Source organism: Orcinus orca, chromosome 13 (assembly GCF_937001465.1).
Source record: "Orcinus orca chromosome 13, mOrcOrc1.1, whole genome shotgun sequence".
Lineage (NCBI taxonomy): Eukaryota > Metazoa > Chordata > Mammalia > Artiodactyla > Delphinidae > Orcinus > Orcinus orca.
In genome coordinates, this window is record NC_064571.1 from 893659 (window position 1) to 909825 (window position 16167).

The window sequence follows — 16167 nt, forward strand, 5'->3', positions numbered from 1 at the left end:
AAGAGAAGAAATACTTGTTATCAGTTGAGCTCACTGTTGGGAAGATTAAATGTGTTCTTGCTGAACCGTTAAATGAGGACAGACAAAATGGCCAAGCTGCAGTTTTATCCCTCTGTCTAATAGATGATGTTTCTAAAACTAAAATACAAACGCTGGTTTTTCAGTCAAAAGATGGGTCCCCCTGATGATCAGCAAACAGCAGACAGGTTTGAAGGAAACGCTCCCCCAGCCCACCCCGCGCACTGGGACGGCCCAGTTCCCGCCCGACAGGACGCCGAACCAAGGCGGAGAGCTGGGTCCTTCTCCCCCTTTCGGGACTGAGTTAAGAACAGAACCACGGAAGTTCTCACCACAGCGCCGGGCCCCCAGCAAGGGCTCAGTCAGCATGGGGGCCTGATCCGTGTTTCCTACTCTTAACCAAGCAAAGGCATCCTGCGGCTGGAACACAACGCCATCCCAGATCTAGAAGGACAGGAGGTCCAAAGCCTTACTTAACCACCGTAAAGTAAAGGTTACTTCTCTCTGCACCCCCTTTGTGGTCCTGGTGACCCAGCTCCACCAGGAAAAGCGTAGGAAAGCACAGCACAAGCGAGTCCTCCCCAGTGGACTTCACAGAGGGGCACAAACGTCAGCCGCCTCTTCTGATCCACCTTTGTTTCATGCAGGTGGAGGGGAGGAGGGGGGCAAAACTAAAGGAACAAGAGGGGAGGACCTAAGGGTCCTTGGTCTGAGCTCGAGACCAACGGGTGACTGCAAAGAGCTGGAGGCCAGACCCGTCTTTGTGGCCACAGCTCAGCTCGGGCACCACAGCAAGAACCCACCAGAGACCACGTGTACAAATACGTCTGCTGCGTGTCAATAAAACTTTATTTGTGGAAACTGAGTTCCATGTAATTTTCCTATGCCATGAAATATTCTTTTCATTTTTTCCAACCATTTGAAAACTATAAAATCCATCCTGAGCTCGTGGGCCACAGAGAAACAGGAAGATCAGGCGTAAGGGTCATAATTCGCCAGATCCTGGTCCTTCTTTAAACTTCCTTTCGGAGCCGGCTGGCAAAGACTTGATTCTGAGATGTCCCCAGTTAGTTACAGACCCCATGTGTCTGAGGCAGAGCCGAGGTGACTCTGAGAATTTTTAACGGGGGTGGGTGGGCAGGAGGGGTTGTGGATCGCACAGGTGTGTTTTTCATTCAGGTTTCCTCAAAACAAACTGTGTTTGGGTGCAGCACAATTTAAGAGGGAGAATAGCTAAGGAGTAAACACACACACACACACACACAAAAGGGTATATCTTAGATGGTATTTTCAGGCATCAGGCACTTCAGGAAGAAGGGTTCATGCCCGGGAAGGTACGAGGAACAGCTTCCGAGCCCAGGGGGTGGGAGAAGAGCTTCACTGAGAACCCACGGGCAGAGCAGGACGTCAGAAGTCCTGTCCCCGAATGAGGAGGTGGCACCAACGCTACCTGCATGCAGAGTCCTCAGGTCCACCTCCATGGAGGAAGGTGACGTCCAGGGGTCTCTCAGGCACGTCAGGTTCCAGCCACACTGAAGGACACGTTCTAGAACTAAGGGGCTCCCATCACACAACTTTCTCCTATTGTGACAAAGTGTAAACGAGATGAACCGCCTGCCGTGACTCCGCCCTCAGGCGTGGAGGCTGATGGTCTGCTGTGCAAAGCAAGGAGAGCACGTTTCAGGCTGTACTGGATACTTCAAAATAAAAATCGATACCGGCAGCGTTCTGTTCTAAACAGTTTGGAGTTTGAAGCCGGAAGCAGTTTCACCAACTCTTTTTTAATTTTTAATTTTTTTGGCTGCGTTGGGTCTTCGTTGCTGCGTGCGGGCTTTCTCTCATTGCGGTGAGTGGGGGCTACTCTTCATTGCGGGGCGCGGGCTTCTCATTGCGGTGGCTTCTCTTGTTGCGGAGCACGGGCTCTAGGCGCCCAGGCTTCAGTAGTTGTGGCACGCGGGCTCAGTAGTTGTGGCTCGCGGGCTCTAGAGCACAGGCTCAGTAGCTGTGGCGCACGGGCTTAATTGCGCCGCGGCATGTGGGATCTTCCCGGACCAGGGCTTGAAGCTGTGTCCCCGGCATTGGCAGGTGGATTCTTAACCACTTCACCCCCAGGGAAGTCCTTCACTGACTCTTACGTGCTCTTTAAACACTTGTGTCCTGTTTCAGAGCACAGTCTTCAATTTAAACTTAAACATGTTTTCTGGCAGTGAGCACAGCCCTGTTAGTCTCTGATGGTTTTTCTGCCAGAATCCATAAACGTGCTGAGAAAACAGTGTGTGAGTGAGGGGTCAGAGTGGGAGTGGGTTTGTGCTACTTCGAGGTGCCCAATGTCACAGGTGCTCAGTCCAGCGACAGCTCCTGGGAGGAACACCTGAAGGTGACCCTCCAGGGCCCAGACGCCGGTGTCCCTGGGGCGGCCATGAGTCTTAACGTGGCTCAGCCTCGACGTGGCACACGGCAGGAGATGGATGAAAGGTAGCCGAGTGAGTAATGCATGAAGTACCCTTCACCGGATGACAACGCCTGCCATCAAGCTGGTGGCGAGGGTTTTATGAGATAATAAACGACACTCAATAGCGGCAGTGATTTTTATCCTCCTTTTAAAGGAGCCACCTGAATCCATCAAGGTTATCTGCCTGACCCAGCGGCCTGAACTGGGCGTGTCTAACCTCAAAGTCACCCCTCCAGCTCCTATTACCTGAGGAACCCGATTTCATACTAACAACAGGCTTCCTATAAAACTAGGCGAAAACCCTGCCTCTCTAAATCGATAGAAGGCTCTTTTCCTGGCTGAGCTCGAAGTCCTAAAATAAGTAAACGGTCACTTCTCTGAACCCGGGGACAGAGACATGGCAGCAGCCTAAGCCCCTTCTAATCACCAGGGGACAATACAGCAGAAAAAGTGGGAAAATGTGTCCTCACCCCAAGGCAACAAGCAATACACCTTAAGAATGATTCTTCCTTCTGTAATTTAAACTCGAGAAAAAACAAAACAACCTAGTTGTTTCAAAGGTCATTATGACTTATATACATAACCAGCCCCTCGGACATAACAGGTAATCTCATTCACGGGTACTCCTGCCACTGTCTGAAAATAAGTGAAAGTTGGCTGGCCTTGAACGTCATTTTACATATCTTATTTCTTTTAAAGTAAATTCCTTAGGACCCCGAATCTGAAATTAAAACCACTCTTGGACCAAGAGCGGATCGGAGGCAGTTTCAGGGCTCACGTCCACCCATGCCCATCTGGTCAAGCAGGAGGGGGCTCAGAATTCTCACTAACCCTCATACTTGAAATTTGCACGTCAAACTCTGAAGCTTTAAACTTCTGTCTAATCCGGTCAATTCAGAGTTGATACACTAATTGTAGCGAAGAGACACCCGACGTGGTAGGGAATACATTCTAACAGTGTGAGTATCAGTACCAGCCAGAGTCAGAAAATTTCCAATGAACACACACCCCGCCCAAAGCACGGCTCCTGCAGTAAATCTGTACACAAGGTTAATACAAGTTTAAAGGGCTTCCTTGTCAACTGTTTCTTGTTAAGTTTAAAGAATTTAAAATAAACTCTAAAAGCGAATTTATAGATGAAATATATATAGAGAGAGGATATAATTATTATATACTATATACATATATAAAACGTATCTATTCCTTTCACCACCTGAGTGGAACTTTCAAACGCGTGGATCAAGTGTCCGCAAAGGCACTGAGGTGCCACCCAGCGCGCGTGCGCGGAGAAGGGTCCCTGCTGTCAGCTCCGAGCCCCACCCCTCGCAGCAAACACAGCAGTCTAAGTAACAGCTTAGCGCGCAGCGGCTGCTCAGAACCTGTAACCTAAAGATAATTCAGTAGCGGTAAGCAAAACTGACACCGTGTTGTTTTAGGCCAATTAACGGTGGAAACAGAAACCCCTAACCTTTTCAGTTAGAAAGGTCTCCCTCCCAGGTTACGTTCAAAAGTTGCCCTGCCCTCCTTTGTGAAATCCATGTCGACACCGAAGAACACCACCCTGACGCCCACCCAAGACACCACCCGCGACCCTCACCGTCAAAACGCAGAGAAAAGTCCCTCTGAAACGCGCCCTAAGAAGCCCAAGCGATGTGCCTTCCGACAGCGGCGGGCAGGTCTAACCCTCCCTCCGCGATCCTCGGCCCTGGGGGTGTAGCGAGGCTGCAGCGCTGGGAAGCTGACGCCAGGGGCTCAGCCCCTCGCCCCTCGCCGCTCACCCTCCGTTCGGGCCGGGGCTCAGGCTGCCAGGCGCCCCTCCCCCTCCCGCCGGGCTCCACTCACCTGAGCGCCTGCTCCTGCTGCCCCGGGAGCCGCAGGCTGTCCGGCCGGTCCCTCCTCCGGCGGTAGAGCCCGGACTGCGAGAGCTCTTTGAGCTGTAAAGCCGTCATGCTCCCGGACTGCGACCCTCGGAGTCCGGCACCGGAGGGCGGGCGGCCGCCAGAGCTGGGGACCGCCTCGCGCACACCTGGCCCGGGGCGCCGGCGGCCGCGCTTCCTGCTTGCCGGGTACACACCCTCCCGCGGGCGGCCGTATCTCCGCGCCGGCACCTGGGAGGGCCTGGTGCTCACGTGCTACCGCCGAGCAGAGTCCGGCTGCCCTGAGCAATCGCACCGGCTCCTGCGTGGGCCGTTCCAGCATCGTTCTGCATCAAAACCGGGCTAAAACGCTCCAGAAAGGTCGTGACTCAAGAAGGGTCCTGCCCTGTTCTCTGGGCCAGGAAATCCACCAACACTTCACACGCAGCCGTCGGTTTCAAGAAGTGCCTGGGCATCATGAGCTCGTTGGGACGTTTTCCTTCAAACGGAAAAGCAGTTCTGAAGGGCAGCACGCCGGCTCCGCTCTCTCCACGGTGCTCTAAATCCTCTTCAGAAAGGAAGGAAGTGTCTTTTTCCTCCCCCATTAAGTGTTACTCAAAAATTCATAACTGAAAGGGAGGTGGTTTCTTCTGCCATCCCCCGTCCCGCGATTCTCTACACCCAAAGCCGCCCACCGAGACGGGTCCCCTCGCGGGAGATGCGCACACTGCCCGCCTACTGCTGTCCCTGCGTGTTTGATCCCAGCGGCCACCGCCTCAGGAGGGAGGGTCTGGTTCCTGGGGTGTGGGGTGTGGGTGGGTGTCTGCAGCGTGGGGTACAGATCATAGGGGCACGACCTTGTCCCCGGACCCCGCAGGACGGCCGCGCGGCAGCAGGCGGGTCTGACTCAGCCCCTCTCAGGACGAGTCCCCGCCGGCGCGAGCGCGGGCCTGCTCTCAGCCAACAGCTTGGCTTTGCGGTGCTGGCAGTTTCTCTGCGTGTCAGCATCTTTCTCCCAGAATCCCCTCCAGGACAAGAGCGCAGAGAAATGGGTCTGAAAGTTCTTTTCACACCAAGAGTTAAAGAGTTAATACATTCCCCTCTCTAGAAGGATCCATATTATAAATTCAAATACTCAGGACCCCAAGGAAGGGGGCTCTGCATCTCACCCCTTCACTCAGGACTGCGGCCCCGGCTCCCCACCTGCCCACGCCCGCCCCAGTGGAAACACAACTTTTTACAGTCACCATCGAAGTGTAACATACGTTTTTAAAGAAAATGCAGGGGGAAAATTAGTAATTTTGTTACCACACTGATGTAATTAGTGACAAAACATTACCCCAAAAAATCGAGGGACAAATGTATCTCTTCCTCTCTCTGGAAGGATACACAGAAAACTGGTAACATTGGGTGCCTGGGGGAGGGGCAGAGCAGCAGAAGACAGCTTCTCTGTAACCACTGCTCTATACCTGCTGGACTTGGAATACCCTGCACATTCAAAAATAAATAGGAAAAATTTAGAAGGTTTACATATACCTTTTGAACAAAGCTCTAGGATCCTACTGAGACATAAAACACAGAAAAGTTTGAAGTTTACAGTAATAGAAACATACAAAATTAGGATTCCTTAAAGCGCCTAATTCTCACATTTTTGTCATGACAGGTGAAAAACGCAGAGAAACAAGCACCAATCTTTTTTTTTTTTTTAACTGTAGGCATCAAAACAGAATAGATGCCTGAGGAATAAAATACAAACTAATTGTAGCCACTGCAAACACAGAAGCCTCAACGTTGAAAAGGACTTGTTTCGACAGGAAAATGAACATAAGAGAGCTTGATTTTTAAAGAGAACTTGCAATAGAGTAATGCAGCCTGCTGACAAGGGAAAAGGCTTGGAAACTAGTAAAGTTGACAAGACAGGAAACACTACCGTGTAGGACGAATCCTGTATTTGATGAGTCTAAAGTTAAAAGGATGTGAACAGGGGGAAGAAAAGTTATGTAAAACAAACTGAAACAATTCTTGCCTGCAGACTTTTAAAATGGCTGTGCTGACACATACAAACTTCAGTAGATCCATGCTTGTCACAACTGCATAAAATTAAATCCTGGGGCTTTGGGCAAAGGCCTTTAACCACTGCCATTTCACTAACAACACAGACAGTGGGAGACAGTGGTACCCTTCCCTCCCCGCCACAGGCAGCCAGGGAGGGGCGCCCATTTCTGGGAGGGAACAACTCTCTACCACACAATGGCTCAGGCTGCAGCCAGATGACACCCCCAAACAATGGTTTCTGTGCATCTGCGTGGGGGGAGAGAGGGACAGAGGGCACAGCCCTGGGACGCGGCAGGCGACGTGAAGCCAGGAGAGTCCCCATCCCCGTAGTTCCCTCCTTTCACGCCCTCCCGTAGAAAGTTATCAGTTGAGCCTGGACTGTAGATCAGGCCTATTTTAAATGAGCTCTGAATTTCAAACGACTGTCTTAGCATTTGAGGGAGGTCCACGTGGGTGTCCATACAGGGACGTCCATTTCGTGGCATAAACGGACTCCGAAGGGCAGTGCTGCCTCCCTTAGAGCCCAGCGGCTGTCAATGAACAAAGGTTCACAGAACGTGTCGAGGGGGCACCGCGGGGTGGCGGCTCTGCGAACCTGTCTGCCCACTGCCCCCGCTGAGCTCCGACTCACAGCAAAACATGCCTTCAGCTCGGCAGGCACTCCCTTCTGCAGTAGGCTTGTGCTCTTGGTCGAAATGACTAAGCAGGAAGCCCCAGGGATCATCACACCGGCCTCGCTCTGCAGGCTGACCTCTGACCCCGCCCTTTACCTTTCGAAGTGTAGCGGGGAGGCGGTCACCGACCTTCTGTGAATCCAAGCAAGGTCAGTGAGTCTCAGAAATGCATGCGAGCACAACACTGCCCCCATCTCAGGGCACTGGCAGGTGGACTCACCTTCTGACCTGCACAGACGCCTCTGCCCCAGGGCGGGACCCTGACCTCAACTGCAGGCCAGACGCTGGTACAGAAGAGCCCCTGTTGTACCCACCCCGCCCATTTCTCTCCACCTCCCAGTCATCTCTCTGCCTCTGGCCTCACCCGCCTCTACTCTACCCTCCAAATTTCCAGGAGTTTTTTCCAAATGTAAACCGGTCACTCGCGGGTCCTGGAAGACCCTGGGGTGACCCGACGGCTGATCCCCGTGCTGAGTGTGGTCCCAGGACAGATGGGGCGTCCTGGCCCCGAGTCCTGCCTCTGGACTCAGCGCAGGGGTCCCTCTCACAGGAGGGCTTTGGAGACCCTTCGCTCACTCTCACCAGGGTCTCCACCCCCCCTCCCCCCCCAGATAACAGCCCTCCCAGGGCAGCCGTGTAGCTACTGTATCGCTGCGTCTTACAAGGCCAGGTACGTGGTAGAGTGTGCGTTTGCTCAGGAAGTTCTCTGGTTTAGTTGTTCGAGCGATTGATTTTGAGAGCCTCGCCACTTCATGATGATGCTGCGTTTCAGATGAACGCTCCAGAGCTCTGAAACTGGTTGTGCTTTGTTTTGTCTGTGCATTTAACACTCGACATTACCTAAATGAGATTCTTAAAAGGCACATCCATTCCACGGTTTAGGAAAACTGTACTTGCCTGTGAGATTGCAAAAACTCAGATGCTGCACATTTGTAGTTGAGCAACACCTTCCACCAGTATGAACACTTTCCACTGGGGATAAGAACTAAAAAGCCACCCTCTACCTGACTCAGTCCAGTTCTCAGTGTACTTGGTCCCAGTACCCGCTTCAGGCTCTGGCGGGTAAAGAAACCTAATTAGGCGTCAAGCCTCTAAGACCCGTCCCCAGCGTTTCTGCGCTGACGGCTCCTTCTCGGCAGCACTGAGGGCTGCACCCTGGCTTCGGGGCCCAGCTGGCTGCTGGCCCCGTTAGCAGACCTTCCAGACCAGGGGCCTCAGGCCTGCAGACGGTCGAGCGGCTGTAAGTTTCCAGGCCATTAATTTCCTTGTACACATGCGGTAAGAGAAGAATTTTGTTTTGCAACCACTCTGCACTTAATGGAAATGAATCCTTTTTAGTTTAAATTTTATCCTATGAATAATCCCCTCCAGGGGAAGTAAAGCTTCTCTGATAAAGCAGAGCACGGTCCTCCCTCCTTCCATGCTCCGTCTCCAAAACTCTCACTTCCAGCCCCGCGTCCTCCACACGGCCCCCAGGCATGTCCCGGGTGTCACACGAGGGCTCGGACCTCAGCGATTCTCGGGTGCAGGTTCAAGTTCAAGTCGACCAGAGCAGAGTGTGAGAGGGCAGAATCCACCGTCCAGAAGCATCAGAAAAAATCACCAAAGACATGGTCCCTGGCCCGTCTGCGAGCCCCTCTGAACATCCCCTCGACCCTCCTCTCGCCGAGCAGGCGGGGGAGCCTCGGCCGAAGTCTGACACCCGACAGGTCAGCCGCCAGAAACAAGAGAATCGACACGGGTCACCCACCGTCTTCGCGAGACAATCACAGAGCATTCCCAAAGCCGCACCGCAACAAGCAAGCTTCCCTGCGTCCTTCAGAAGGGTCTAAAACAAAACTGCAGGCCACCCCCACCCACCAGTCTTTCTACGGGGCCGAGGGGGGACAAGCTGGTGCGAGGGTGCAGAGGGAGCCCGGGGTCACCCGGCTGGTGGGTCCACGTGGGCAACGTCCCGGCTGCGGCCGGCGGGCAGGCAGGCACACGAGTCACATCACTCCCGAAGGCCTCAATCTTTCCCTTCGGAAACAGAGCGGTCGAATCCGATGATCTGAACGGTCTTTTCTGCAGATTAAAATTTCAGCAAGCGCCCACGGCAGGGGAGGGCCCGAGGCTGGCAGGCTCCTGGCACGCTCACCCCTCCCCGCAGGTCAGGCTCCCGCCCCGGACCCAGACGGGGCCTGAGGCTGGCTTCACACACTCGGCCGGCCGTGCCCCCGACCCCGGGCCTGACCCCCGCCTCGGCCCTCTCCCCGGCCACCTGCTCCACAGCCAAGAGCCGAGCTGCACATAAAACCCCAGGAAGGGACCCTGACTACCCGCCTGATACACGAGCCGCGGAGACGCCGAGGCCACAGGGAGAGACAGTGCAGAGTCAGCGGGGCCCCGGCCTCCATCCACGGGCAAGTGCAACCCCATGTGACACCGTCAACACGGTTTCAGAAGACTGCACATGAAGCTAAACTTCTGTAAATAGGATAACTTTTAATTCTCTGAAGGAATTCTAGTGGTTGTATGTTCACAAAACAGAGCTTTGCTGAAAATCCAGATTTTCACATGATTTGACTTCAAATGTGTTTTGCTATCACCTTCTGTATAAAGTTGCTCCACACACTGTTTCCACTCATTCCACCCGTCCACCCCGCAGCAGGCGTGGACCTGCTGAGCACATTTCCACACTAAACATTCCTGTGACAAAACCAACAGGCGAAGGTCCCGGAGCAAGAATCCCTGGACGGCAGAGTTACCGGCAGCGGCTCTGAGCTCCTGAGGCCATGGCTCTTCTCCCCGGAATTCCAGGGCGTCGTGAGCATGACCACAGCACCTGCGCAGCCCCAGCCTGGTTTCAATGCCCCAGTTACTACTGTCAACTTCCACTTCCAAACCATTTCACCAGGGCATCAAAACACCCCCGGGTTCTGCGTGAAGTCTCATCTTGAAGTTTTCTGTCGGGGGGCACACCTTGCCAGCCATCTAACCCACAAATAAATAGGGAGCTGAAAATGTGTCAAGTCACAGGAGACAAGGCTGCTGCGAGGACGGCAGGGACGCAGGGAATGCCTCCCGAGACAGAACCTCGGGTCTGATCCCCCAGAGCTGGAGGGAGGGGAGGCTTGGGGAGAGAGCAGCTCAGCTCGTGCAAAGGCCCTGAGGCTGCGCGAGGGGCTTGGGGGGGGTGAGGCGAGAGAGCCAGTCAGGGGTGTCTCTCCGGTCCAAAGACCCCTCTCCCAGAGCGGGGAGACCGAGCTGTCAGGGCGGAGACGGGGGTGGCGGTCGGGGTGGGAGGGTGGGGAGTGGGCGGAAGGGGGTCTTAGGGAGAGGAACCGGTGGCAGACCAGATGCGGAGCCCAGGCTGCACTCGTGCTGCCGTAGTCCTGCCTGCGGAGAGCCAGCATTTTAAACTGATTGAATCTAAGAAAACTGTTTTCAAAGAGTACTTACAAAAGAAAGGGCTGGGCCACAAAGATGCGCACGCTGTGCCGCCGCGGAGCTGATGTAAGCGCCGCTCACAGCGGAGGAACACGCTCTCATCAACGTTCACCTCCGTCCTACCAGCCGTGGGTCATTACTGTCCCCACTATGCATTTGAGGTAACTGAGTCTCCAAGCAGCTCAAGGTCCTGACGGGCAACACAGCCAACGAGGGAGACTGCGGATCCACACCAGGTCTGAACGCGGACAAGCCCAGCCCAGGAAGCTTCGGGGGCACACAGGAGCAGGGCAGCGCTGGGGTCCAGGGTGAGCTGCCCCCAAATGTCCCTCAACAGCACATGGATTATTCTGAATTAAAGCTGCTTAAGAAACGGCCGATGTAAGAGGGACACTCTGACCCCCTCCTGTCTCCCTGAAACGGGAGATAAGTCTCCGTGTGAAGGAGGGAGAAGGACACCCTAATGGCCAGAGACAGGGCAGCCCGTACAAACAAACCCGCGACCTCTTTGGGTGACTAACCCCAGGGCCAGACCGTTCAGACCCCTCACTAACTGGGCGCCCACAGCCTGCGTTTCTTAGTGCCGTCAATTCCTCACACATTTATTGTTTGTCTAACACAGCCACCTGCTTTGGCCATGTCTTAGGTCCCATTTCTGCGAGACCTCCGTGCACAGGAATTGAAACTTGTTTCTTCTTCTCCTGTTCATCTGTCTTGCACCAGTTTTACTATTAGTTCAGCAACGAGAACTCCAGGGGGCAGGGAGGTGTCCCTTCCCCACTGTGGGCACAGAGGCCCTGGGGACAACCCCAGAGTAAACACAGGCTGGAGACAGACTCAAACCACGGTCCTCCCGCCTGCCCACTTTCTCTCCCAGAAATGAGGCAGGAGTCCAGCTGCACCTGGGTCCACGCGGTGGACGGGCCGCCGAGGGCTGGGAAGGAGGCCGAGGTCACTGACACAGACCTTCCTCCTATAGCTCCGGGGGCAGAAGCCAGTTGACGGCGTCAGACTTGAGCCTTGACGTCGCTGAATTCCTGGACTCCTTGGAGGCTGTCTCCCTTCAGGATACGTGTGATGACTCAGGCCAAGTGTTCGGGGAAAGAGGCAAAGATTCTAATGAAAAGGGGTGTTCTTGAGACCAAGTATGTAGTTGGACAGCAACAGGGGACCTGACGGGGGCCCACGTCCCCAGCTCCCGGTCTGCCGTCCCTCCTGGTCTGACAGCCTCCCCAGTGTCTGTCAACAGGAAAGTGCATGTAACAAGTCGCGACCCCTTCCTGGAATACCAAAGAAAAATAATTCACTAAAGCTGCACAAATCCACACGGATAAACCTACCTAAGAACCGAGAGAGTGAAAAAGCACAGCTTGCACAGTATCACAAAGAGCACACACTATTTAAAATCTAAAACAAAATAAACAACCCCATGAGTGCTAAGAACACACAGTGTGTAATAAAAGGATGAACAGGAGAGTGGTTCCCTCCCAGAGGAAAAGCAGGAGGGAAAATCATCGGAACGGGAAGTGTACCAAGAGCTCAACTGTACTTGTAATGTTTTATTTAAGGTGGTGATGGGTATTGGGAGGCTCTTTCTATTGAATTCTACACCTTCATTTAAAAAAAAAAAAAGGATGAAGATGCAGAGCCGACGTTCTCTTAGAGCAGGTTTGTAAACCCCCAAGTTTCAAAGCACCACTTCTGCCACCATGTGGCTTCTCAGGGTATTACATGCACATGATTTTCAGGAAATGGAAGTCTAAAAAAGGGCATTGTTAATTCTCAGGTGCAACGTCACAGGAATGTAACCCACTGCGACAGCCTGAGTGTCCACCACTCGATACGTAACCAACACTAAAAGCCTTTCTTACCACTTCTGAATGATGCTTAATAACACCGAAGACAGAAAACATCACGTTAGGTGCAAAAGAATGAAACTGGACCCCTATCTTACACCATGCACAAAAACTCAAAATGGATTAAGGACTACATGTAAGACCTGAAATTATAAACTCCTAGAAGGAAACATAAAGGAAAAGCAACTTGACATCTGTCTTGGCAACGATTTTTTTGTATATGACACCAAAAGCACAAGCAACAAAAGCAAAACTCAACAGGTGGGACTACATCAAGCTGAAAAGCTTCTGTCCAGCAAAAGAAACAATAAAAAAATAAAAAGGCAACCTACAGAATGGGAGAAGATATTTCAAATCACATATCAGATAAGGGGTTAATATCCAAGACGTATAAAGAATGCATACAGCTCAACACTAAAAAAAAAAAAAAAAGAATCTGATTTAAAAATGGGCACGAGGGCTTCCCTGGTGGCGCGCAGTGGTTAGGAATCCGCCTGCCAGTGCAGGGGACATGCGTTCCATCCCTGGTCCGGGAAGATCCCACATGCTGCAGAGCACCTAAGCCCATGCGCCACAACTACTGAACCTGAGCTCTAGAGCCCGTGTGCCACAACTACTGAAGCCCGCACGCCTAGAACCCGTGCTCCGCAACAAGAGAAGCCACCGCAATAAGAAGCCTGTGCACTGCAATGAAGAGTAGCCTGACCGGGGCCCACGTCCCCAGCTCCCGGTCTGCTGTCCCTCCTGGTCTGACAGCCTCCCCAGTGTCTGTCAACAGTATTGTTAATTGTTGTTATACCCCCACCGCAACTAGAGAAAGCTGGCACGCAGCAACGAAGACCCAACACAGCCATCCATGAATGAATGAATGAATGAATGAATGAATGAATAAATAAATAAATGAAAATGGGCATGAGGGAATTCCCTGGCAGTCCAGTGGTTAGGACTTGGTGCTTTCACTTCCGTGGACCTGGGTTTGATCCCTGGTCGGGGAACTAAGATCCCACAAGTCGTGGGACGCAGCAAAAAAAAAAGGGCACCAGACCTGAGCAAGCCATTTTTTTCTTTCTTTCTTTCTTTTTGGCCGTGCAGCATGTGGGATCTTAGTTCCCCGACCAGGGATCGAACCCATGCCCCCTGCATGGGAAGCACAGAGTCTTAACCACTGAACCGCCAGGGAAATCCTTGAACAGACATTTTTCCAAAGACATACAGATGACCAACAGGTACACAAAAAATGCTCAACATCACTAATCATCAGGGAAATGCAAATCAAATCACAATGAGCTATCACCTCACACCTATCAGAAATGCTATTATCAAAAAGACAAGAAGGGACTTCCCTGGTGGCAAAGTAGTTAAGACTCCGCACTCCCAATGCAGGGGGCCCGGGTTCGATCACTGGTCAGGGAACTAGATCCCACATGCATGCCGCAGCTAAGAGTTCGCATGCCACAACTAAGAAGCCCGCCTGCTGCAACTAAGACCCAGTGCAACTAAATAAATAAATAAATATTAAAAAAAAAAAAGACAAGAAATAACAAATGTTGGCAAGGATGTGGAAAAAAAGGGAACCCTCCTGCACTGTTGGTGGAAACGTCAATTGGTGCAGCCATGATGGAAAAGAGTATGGAGGGTCCTCAACAAACTAAAAATAGAACTGCCATGTGACCCAGCAATTCCACTTCCGGGTCAATATATCTGAAGGAAATGTAATCACGATCTCAAAGAAATATCTGTGTCCCCTTGTTCACTGCAGCATTATCCACAATGACCAAGACATGGAAACCACCCAAGTGTCCATTGCTGGATGAACAGATAAAGAAAACCACACACACACACACACACACACACACACACACACACACACACACACACACACGAGTGCTAGCCATAAAAATGAAGGACATCCTGCCACTTGCAACAACATGGATGGTCTTTAGGGCATTACACTAAGTGCAATAAATCAGAGAGAGACAAATACTACACGATCTCTCTTACATGTGCAATCTAAAAGCATTGAACCCATAGAAACAGCGTAGAAGGGAGGTGCCAGGGGCTGGGGAGTGGTGGGGCAGAAATGGGGAGATGCTGGTCAAAGGGCACAGAGTTCCAGTTACGAGAGGAATACGTTTTGGGGATGTGATGTCCAGCATGGTGACAACAATTAACAATACTGTATACTTGGAGGTCATGAGAACAGTTTTTATGTTCTCACCAGCACAACAAAATGGTAACTATGTGAGGTCATGGGTGGGTTAATTAACCTTATTGTGGTAAGCATCTTGCAAAACTATACACGTCTCAAATCATCACATTACACACCTTAAAATTATACAATGTTATACGTCAATTACATCTCAGTAAAGCTGGAAAAAGAAAACTTTTTTTGAAACATTATGCTATGAAGCCCAAAGATAATGAGAAAGTTATTGGACATAAACTGTAGGAAAAAAAGGATGCATGTAGGCTACATCAGAGATAAGAGGGTTAAATGAGTCATAAGGCCAGCAAAACCAGGTGAGACGGGCCGGCTTCCAGACACAACTACCTGGTAGGTGAATGAAGACCTCTACTCCAAACCCAGAAGAAGCAGGAAGAACACAGTAAAAAGAAACCTGTCCACAGCATGGACGCTGATGCGCAGAACGTAGCACTTTTAATAGCAAACTTTACCTGAGATCAGCACCAACACCCAGGTTAGAGAGAAGCAAACCTAAAGCTCATACACAGTGGTCTTAACTAGACATGTGGGAACACGTCCTCGTGTGAGATTATTTGCACAGGCGCACTTATTTGGTGGAGGGAGCAGACAACTGGCTTAACTGCGGTCCATTCATCCCTGGGGGGGAGGGCGTGCAGCGGCACTCGCCCGACCCCGCATCCTGATCAAGCTGCGCCTCGCCCTCCGCTGCCCCCAAACCCCCAGTCGCCCTCAGCAGCCCCCTTCTCACCAGCCCAGCCACTGTGCGGAAGGTCACGTCGCCCCTCCCTTCGTATGCATGCCCTCCCAGGTCCCCCACGCCACCACCGCACACCCCGCTGTCCCCAGGTCCCTAGGCCCGCCCTTCTGCGCTGGGCCAGGCGTGGTCGGTCAGCCTTGAGCTCAGATCCCAGCCTGGGCAGGGGCTTACTGGAGAGTTTTTCTTCCTAAGGGATGGTTATACCCATGCCCCACGGAGCTACTGTGAAAAGGACGTGGATTAATGGAGTAATAAGCACATTGGGAGTGCTCGATGAAAAACAAGTATCACATCATCATCGATACTTCTTTTCCTCACTGCTGTCAAAGCTGTATTTTTTTTTTTTTTTTTTGCAGAATGCGGGCCTCTCACTGTTGTGGCCTCTCCCGTTGTGGAGCACAGCCTCCGGACGCGCAGGCTCAGCGGCCATGGCTCACGGGCCCAGCAGCTCCGCGGCATGTGGGATCTTCCCAGACCGGGGCACGAACCTGTGTCCCCTGCATCAGTAGGCGGACTCTCAACCACTGCGCCACCAGGGAAGCCCTGTATTTTTTTTTAAAAAATGCAAATCTGAGCATATTATGTTTCAGTTCGGAAGACGATGTCTATTTTCCAGGGGGAGAAGTCCAGAGACCCTGGTGTCACAGGAGACATAAGCCTTCACCACCTCCTTACCTGCGGCCTCACGTCCAGCCACTTCTCCCTCCCAGAGTCCACATGCTCTGCGTCTCCCTCCCGTGATGAGCTGCCAGACACCCCTGCCCCACTGGGCTGGTAGCAGATCTGGATCCCCACACGGTTCCACTCTGTGGGGACTCGCAGAGCTCCTGGAGGGGCTCCTGCAGACAAATCCTCCCCACGGCG

At 52.4% G+C, this 16167-nt stretch overlaps 1 protein-coding gene across 5 annotated transcripts in view; it reads right to left on the bottom strand.

Moving 5' to 3' along the window:
• LIMS1 (LIM zinc finger domain containing 1) overlaps positions 1 to 16167 on the bottom strand; it is a 94136-nt gene that overhangs the window by 39381 nt on the left and 38588 nt on the right. Inside the window, exon 1 of one of the 5 annotated variants that reach the window (XM_033401660.2) lies at positions 4313 to 4969. The exons of 3 other annotated variants lie outside the window; for them this stretch is intronic. In XM_033401660.2, coding sequence (XP_033257551.1) covers positions 4313 to 4419 — 107 coding nt within the window. In that variant the 5' untranslated portion in view covers positions 4420 to 4969. Of the gene's footprint in view, positions 1 to 4312; positions 5468 to 16167 lie in introns of those variants that run through there. One more of the 5 variants, XM_033401659.2, reaches the window with a different exon arrangement.